The sequence below is a fragment of the Berghia stephanieae genome, chromosome 6 (assembly GCF_034508935.2).
Source record: "Berghia stephanieae isolate SIO BIC M18660-M18661 chromosome 6, UCSD_Bste_1.3, whole genome shotgun sequence".
Lineage (NCBI taxonomy): Eukaryota > Metazoa > Mollusca > Gastropoda > Nudibranchia > Aeolidiidae > Berghia > Berghia stephanieae.
In genome coordinates this window covers 21,913,912-21,922,183 of record NC_088365.1, presented here as the reverse complement: position 1 = coordinate 21,922,183, position 8,272 = coordinate 21,913,912, and the positions used below count along the sequence as shown (strand labels likewise).

The following is an 8,272-nucleotide window of genomic DNA, read 5'->3' as shown; positions in this document are numbered from 1 at the left end:
CTTGATTTCATAATGAACAGAAATAGAGGCTAGATCTAAAATACCTTCGTATTTCCAAAATGATTGTCAAAATAACGGAGAGAGATGAGAATCTCATTCTAAAAATAGAAACTCCTTTTCACGTTTTATTTCGGGTAACTTAAATGCTTTTTTTATTTTTAGAATCTGGTTGATTGTTCAGTGTGCTTCGGATCATTATAATTGTTGAATACCCCGTATGAATATCGCCAGCTAATGAAAACACATTTATGATTATCAAAGTTAGATTGAAAAAAAGGGGGAAATAACAAAACGTGGAGAGAAAAAATGAGCCATCATCTGTATATTGAAGGAAAAAAAAACAACCTGATAAATGGATATTCAACCAAGAGCGACGAATAAATTGCTAAGTAAAATAAATTATTTGATTGCTGTCTTGTGTTGTCTATCTCTCTATCGATGAAAAACACGATATCTATTCCAATTATCCAACTTGATTATATAGAGAGCGGTGTGTATAATATATATATATATATATATATATATATATATATTATATATATATATATATATATATATATATATATATATATATATATATATAATATTTGTCCTCAACGATTTAACGAAATTTTGATGGCTATTTGTTGTTAATCTTTTCTTAATAATTGTCTATTCTGTTATTTTACTAATAAGAGGGAAAAAGTGAAGATATGTGTGTGTAAATATATATATATATATATATATATATATATATATATATATATATATATATATATATATATATATATATATAAAACGCATACTCCATCTTCTACCGGTGCTCTTTTGTTATTTAGACTTTTAAAAGTATTTCTCACTTCTCTTGGTGTAATAGGTTTAAAAAATGGTCGGGGATCTCCCTCAAATCAGCTGACGTGTGGCGTTTTGTTGCCTTGAAATTTTGTTTTATAAAATTCAAAAAGAACATTCAAAATGTCAGGTTAATAATTAATTTGCCCTAGTCGTCCTCTATCTTTGAGTTGTCAAATTGTCTTTGCTCTGATTTATTAGTCTTACAGCATTATACATTGCTTGAACGCTGTTGCATTTACAATAGTATCGACTTTTTTGTCCAACTCTTCATTTCTAATTTCGATTACTCTATGTCTTTGCGGTGTAATATTTTGTTTCGTACATATTTTAGTTTCTGTCTTTCTCCTTCCTTTTTTTAGTTTTGTATTCTGATTCGCAAATCTGTTTGTTGGTTGAGCTATGAAGGTGTCATCCGTACAGCCTTGTCGATTGGTTTTTATGTACATATAGGGAATGAGATTAGCGAATTTATCCCGGTTTTTATATCGCTAAACGGAAAAGGACAGTAACAGGTGCTCGCAAACGTTTGAATATTCTGCTTAGCTTTTACCAATTGAAGAGTATTTTTTTTGTCAGATTTGAAATCATATTCAACTACCTAATAACTGCTGGATGTGGAATAGGGAGAATAATTGGAAAACGAGAACCTACATAATACAGTGGAAACCGCATTCAGTCAGCACTCGTCAAGTCGACTTCTGTTTAAATCCAACACCTCTTGTTGATCTAAAATTCTTTGTCTATGTAGTAGTAGTAGTAGCGTATGGCTACACCTCCAAATGTATTTCGTCAACCCAGCTTCTAAAGTCTTCCTCCGCCCTAAGGATGGTTTCGTAGCCACCTTCAAGTGGAGGACGATGTGATCGCTGGTCTCTGGGGCTGCCTGACATTTCTGGCCGGTATCACTGTTTCCAAGTTTCCACCTGTACATATTTGATGGAAACGTGTCTATGTGTGCGCCATTCATTGATAACGGGTAAAACCAATCCCGTTTTCGGTCAACCAGTATTATATTGTCCGGTCTGATAGCGTTGATTGATTCCACTGTTATACTCCAGGACCGACCCAGGTCTGCTCTTCTTCTTCTTCTGTGCGGCTATGTGGTCTAGTGGTATGACACTCGCTTTCGGATCGGAAGGTTCTGGGTTCGAGCCTCGTTCGGCGCATAGTTGAGACCTTGGAAAAGACTCTTTGCTCACATTCTCTCACCGTACTCAGGTGTAAAATGAGTACCTGCCGAGTATCTGTCCGAAATAAAATGTAATATTGCCTAACAGGCGTCATGTCCCGTCCTAAATCTTAAATGTTGCTGTTGGCCAGAGACCCCTTGTAAAGCGCTTTGAGCACATTTAGTGGATATTGCGCTCTATAAAAAAAAATCTCAAAAAGTTCTACCAATAATACCATAAAACTGGACATCGCTCAATTACCGCAAGATGGTTATGATGATTGGATGAAGCAACAACACTGTAATTATCGACAAAAATAATATATATATATATATATATATATATATATATATATATATATATATATATATATATATATATATATATATATATTACACGTAATGGACTGTGATTATGAGAACGGGTTAATGATCTCTACGGTGAAAATTCGAAATTTTTGTGTCTGTCAAGAAGAGACCGTGATTATCTGCTGTACAACGAAAAAGACACCATTTTTCATTTTTCAAAACAACGTTTATCTTTAGTTCATGTCATATTATTATTATTATTATTATTATTATTATTATTATTATTATTATTATTATTATTATTATTGTTATTATTATTATTATTCTTATTATTATTATTATTATTATTATTATTATTATTATTATATTATTATTATTATTATTATTATTATTATTATTATTATTATTATTATTACTATTATTATTAAATTTAAATGACTGCCAGTTTGTCAGAAACCTCACGTTTAAGATATTTTGAGAATATTTGGTATTAATTCTAATTTATGGCTGTACGAGGTGAAAGATTTCTGGCCAAGAGGAAAAGTAAAAAAAAAAAAAAACAAAAACAAAAAAACAAAAACAAAACAAAGAAAATTAATTTAAAAAGCAAAAAACAGAAAACGATGTTTTGGCAATTTAGCGTAACTATGTCGTCTCCATTATTCTTCTTGGACAAGAACATTAGCGTCACCGTAATGTGCGTGTGGTAATTCCTGGTCTGTTCCCAATTCCCTTTGTTTTCCTTTGTCGCCCATTTTGTTTTGTTCACGACCGTCATAGCTGGATGCTACAGCGATAATTTCCCATTAACCGATAAATAACAACAACCGACGATGGAGTTTTTGTTTTCGTGCTTCCCGTTTGGTCGTCCATTTCAGAAATGCTATGGCCTACTCAATCTGCATTCCATACCGTAGTTCTCCTCTTCTTCTTCTTCTTCTTCTTCTTCTTCTTCTTCTTCTTCTTCTTCTTCTTCTTCTTCTTCTTCTTCTTCTTCTTCTCCTTCTTCTCTTCTTCTTCTTCTTCTTCTCTCTTCTTCTTCTTCTTCTTCTTCTTCTTCTTCTTCTTCTTTCTTCTTCTTCTTCTTCTTCTTCTTCTTCCTCTCTTCTTCTTCTTCTTCTTTATCTTCTCATTTCTCCAGCCACTTCACTTCTCTTTGCCTTCTCTCCCCACTCTGATTCTCCCCCCGGCTTCTCATTCATAATTAATTAACTTTACCTCCTTTCAAAATTGGTCCAAGTGGATATCTATATTTAATATTATAAAATAGTACCTTGAAAATACTTGGAAAGAGAGTATTAAAAGATAAAACATAAAAACCGAACTCATAGTACTATTTGAACTCAGAGATCACCGAGCTTTAATCGCTCCTCATAACCCCAGAAACCAAAATCGAACTTCTAGGTTGTTCTTAATTAATTTACACCGAGTGCGCAAAGGTCATTAGTTACAGCCTTCACCTTGGCCCTCCGTCCTGTCACGAGTTTCTTTTCACTGGTTTGGGCTATCCTCTAGTAGTGTCGAACCCATTGCCAGATCCATTTTGTCTTACACCGACAAAATAACTTTTCTTTTTCAATTTGCCCAGAAAGGTATTGCATCCAATATTGATGGATTTAGATGGCCCTCAACTTTTCACAAGCGCTTTGAGCACATTTAGTGGATATTGCGCTACATAAAAGCTCAATTTTTTAATTAAAATAAATATTATTCAACGAAATGTGTAACCTTAACATCAGCTGGCACTTATTCTGGCGGCTTTATGTTTACATTAATTGGTGAATGTGTTATTGTGAAAGATAAATAATATTTTAACGGGCAATGCCTGAGATGTATACTTCTTATCTCTATTGATTTTAGCATAGTCGTTATCTGCCAACTTTTATTCTTGGTATGTTTTTTTTTCTCCTATTAGCATTTTTTTAAACCCAACAAATACTGGGAGATTTGCTAGAATAATTTATTTCTCGACATTTTACCCCATCGTATCACATGCAGCTTATAACCTTAAAGCTGATTTCCTTAAGCCCATTTGAAGAAAATATCTCCTAGTCATTAAAATCTCTTGTAGTATATTATGATATGTAACATTCTCCTCGTTGCTGGTATCCATTTCCCCAAAGGAATGTTCGGTCATCGCTTTAAAAGTCACACTGTGTACAAAATTATTTTTGCTTCACGGAACTGAACATAATTCTGACAACATTCAGCCTTTATATTTTGCATTCCATGAAAACTTTAAACCTTGGAGCTGATTTTCGTACTCACTCATGAAGTAAAAATCTTCCAATCTTAAATATCTCTTGTAGTTTATAACATTCTCCTCGGTTCTGCTAGTCATTCCTCCCAAAGGAACTCTCGGTCATCGCTTAAGAGGCACATTGTGTACAGATGTCATCAATCCTCGGCCCTTATTTCCAACATCTTGCTCTGGTTCCTGTCCACCAGTATCGACTTTATTCCCTCGTCCAATCATTTATACCCTCACATCAACGCTGACAATGTAGTCATTTTAACGGATCCCGGCTTTCGTTGTGAAAAGTCACTCATTTTAAATAGCGCGTTGACGTCTCAATTTCATCTCACAAAATGAGTAGATCATATTAATATTTACGGTATCAATTTTATCACGTTGACAGGTATTTTTTACCCATGTCTACCAGATGTAACTGGGAATATATATTAAATTCCTTACAATGAAATAAAAATATCGGTCACTTCATTGCTTATTTATCTCAAACTCATGGCACTCAAGATTGAATTTATGCCAAACTAAAGAAGGAACCACTCTTTGTTGACCGTTAATCGCAAAGAACATTAATGTCAGATCTGACTTACACCCAGCCACCCAATACTGCTATGCCAGGAAAGGGATCAGAAAGAACAATTCAGCTACTCTTTGTGGATTAAAACCTGATCCGTTTACATGTCAGTTGTACGTATATTGTGTTAATCACAACTTGGCATCTTATTTTTTTCTTTAAAGAACTTATTACAGAGTTTAATTTAATCGAAATTCGCCCTGCTTGTCCTACCATTCGCGTCTTAGGTCTCGCTCATCCAATGCTGATGGTTTTCCTCCGATCCGCAGAAATCCGCGGTTTTTAGTCAGAGGAAGAATTTCCTCTTTTTTTAAAAAGTTATATTTCCCTCAATCAAATGTACTGGCAGTTAGAGATTTGGTTTGTGGTGGAACAAATAAGTGCAGTTTCCCCACTCTCTAGAAGTTAGCTAGAGTATCAATGATAGTTTATAATCTCAATTGCTCTAAAAACGTGTGCGGATGTATGTGTGTGTGTGGGGGGGGGGGGGGTGAATGTTGTAAAAATAAAGGGTTTTTAAAGGCAATCATTCAAATTTTCCTCCCTTTTCAGTTTTTGGCACCATCAGCGCTGCGCTCATCTCAAATACTCAAATAGTACAACGTACAACGTACCGCCTTAATTTTTACATTTTGGCACCTTTTTGAAACATTTTTGGCACCGATTCCACCCCCTGTCACCTCTTATCCAGTTCATCCATTCACAACTCTCAAAACTTATCAGCTATTCAGTCCATCCCCGTGGAAGCATCCAGAAGGTTACTCGGTACAGGACTTGATGTATAGATAAATCAACCTGCAAGGCGGGTGTACTGTGCTTATCTCATTAGATTAGCGGAAGAGTAGTGTCCCTTGATTGGATGTCACCTTACAGAGAGAACGTCAAAATGGTTTTGCGCATGCGTCTCTCTGAACCTCGCTTTCGGTGAAGTGTCTCATGCCGCACAACCAACATGACGTTCTCTCTCTAATAACTTTTCCGCTCGTGACTTCCCAATCAAGTAACGCTACTCTTCCGCTAATCTCATTCCCTCTAGTTTACTCATAGCCGTCATGAATATATGCTGACCAGCCGAATCAGTAGGCCCTCCAGATTCTAAACACATTTCACAATATCTTGGACACAAGTGAGTTAAAATTTCACGGCATTGTAGCAATTCCTACTTGTTACTTTACTATGCTCGAAATATTGTGATTATAATGTTCAGATATTAGGAGGTCAGCCTATCCGGCTGGAACTGAAGCTGGGTTAACCGTTATATGCTTGGCTAAGAAGCTCACAACATTGCCATCCGGAAGAAAAACGGACCAACACACAAAACTGTGTGTATCCATGAACGTTCATAGTCAGGTTAATACAGTTCAGTGAGCATTGCTCATAAACGCGGATGGCAAAAAAAATAACAAAGTCCTGAGTGACGTCATCTTCGAACTATCTATTATATTAGTTGGGTTCGATTGGGGGCAGCGTGGCTCAGCAGTACAGTCTTTGCTTCGTACCCGAAAGGCATCGAGTTCGATCACCCGCCGCTGCGCTGTGTGGCCTTGAGCAAGTCACCTCGCCTTAGCTCAATTTGCGGCGCTGCACTGCGGCTGACGCCTGGGTTATTCCAGTCTTCCATTGGAATAGACCCTAGAGACACATTTCCCCAATGGGATGAATTAAGGGAATTTTATTTTATTTTTATTTTCATTTTATTCAAACAATTAAATTTAGACGAGAAACTAAGATAAAGATGTGCATGACCCTCCTTTTTTTATTGTCATGTATTCTGAAACGTTGCTATTTAGCATGGTAATTTATGCACAAAGGAATGCGGCCATTATAGGAATGGAAAAACACTGTATTGCATTCTGAGTGTGTGTGTGTGTGTGTGTGTGTGTGTGTGTGTGTGTGTGCACCAATAAAAATCGATGTAAAGAAATTTTTAAAAAGCGTTTACAAATAATGCAATTTTCCCTTTATCAGAACAGATAAATTAAACATGAAAGAAAATAAACGGATTATGGGAAAAAATATATATTTATTTTTATTTATGTATTTTTAATGCGGAGTCTCATTATTTTTTCTAAGATCTTTTTGGAGAATGTATTTTTGAAAAGATCCAATGGTGATTCGATGAGAATCTTTATGTTTTTAAAAATTTAACTTTATAATGTCTTTCGCAAGCTGTCATATGATTCCGATTATTGTCTTATTAATCGTACCAACTGGTAATAACTATAGCTGTTTAATAGGCCCGATTCATGTTTAACTCTTAAACTGACAACAAATGTATTTTTTTAAAATCTGAAATTTATGTGTTTTGAACATCCCACGAAGATAGGATATTAATAATATCATGTCGTCAATATCTCGATGCCTATATTATTTACAACCTGATTTGTACATTATCACCAGTAACCTTTGTATGGTATTCGTAACCAAATATACAAAGGCGTTAATTAAACAATCTTCCAACTTTCACCTCGGCAAAACTCATGATATATACCCTTTACAAAGTAATGAAAGAAGTAGGATTGATTCAAAATACCACATTAAGAAAAAAACAACAACAAAGTTCAAGAACCCCGTTTTTGAGTTTACATCTAAGTTGGTACCCAGGTTTTTTGATCACAAGAAATCAAAGGACTTTGTTTCGTATTGAAGTTTCATTTCTCCCTCTGGAGTTGTATTTTTTAAATCATTTCTTTTTTCTTTTTTTTCTTTTTGCTTTCATCGGTTAAGTGTCGACCGATTTCAACAACAAAAAAATCGTTCTTCAACCCTTCAACGGTGTGATTGAATTTCCTTTAAATTATATATCTAATGTTTTCCTATATTTATCTTATTTGTAATTCGAATTCCATATCTTGACGTACCCTCCAACAGACAGTAGTTATTGCCATGCGTTGGGGTTTTTGGGTTAAGTACAGACTCGACTACTTGGTTAAATAAAGAACAGTTAGACGTTTGAAATTTCACCCTCGTTCCCAAGGTCGATCGTACCGGAGTTGGAATCTCGTTTTGAACTCTTAACACAAGATTACCAAAATTATAATATCGCAATGAGCTTAGCTCTGAAAATTGAATTTACATTCCTAATTGTGAAATTGGAAATGAATTTGATTCATCAGTTTATAAACATAAAAAGAAAACG

At 34.9% G+C, this 8,272-nt stretch overlaps 1 protein-coding gene across 1 annotated transcript in view; it reads left to right on the top strand.

Moving 5' to 3' along the window:
- The first annotated feature begins 2,404 nt into the window (after positions 1–2,404).
- LOC144975800 (uncharacterized) overlaps positions 2,405–8,272 on the top strand; it is a 20,252-nt gene continuing 14,384 nt past the window's right edge. The window contains exons 1-3 of the mRNA XM_078919987.1: positions 2,405–2,495; positions 4,621–4,814; positions 5,825–5,898. Coding sequence (XP_078776113.1) covers positions 2,405–2,495; positions 4,621–4,814; positions 5,825–5,898 — 359 coding nt within the window. The remainder of the gene's footprint in view (positions 2,496–4,620; positions 4,815–5,824; positions 5,899–8,272) is intronic.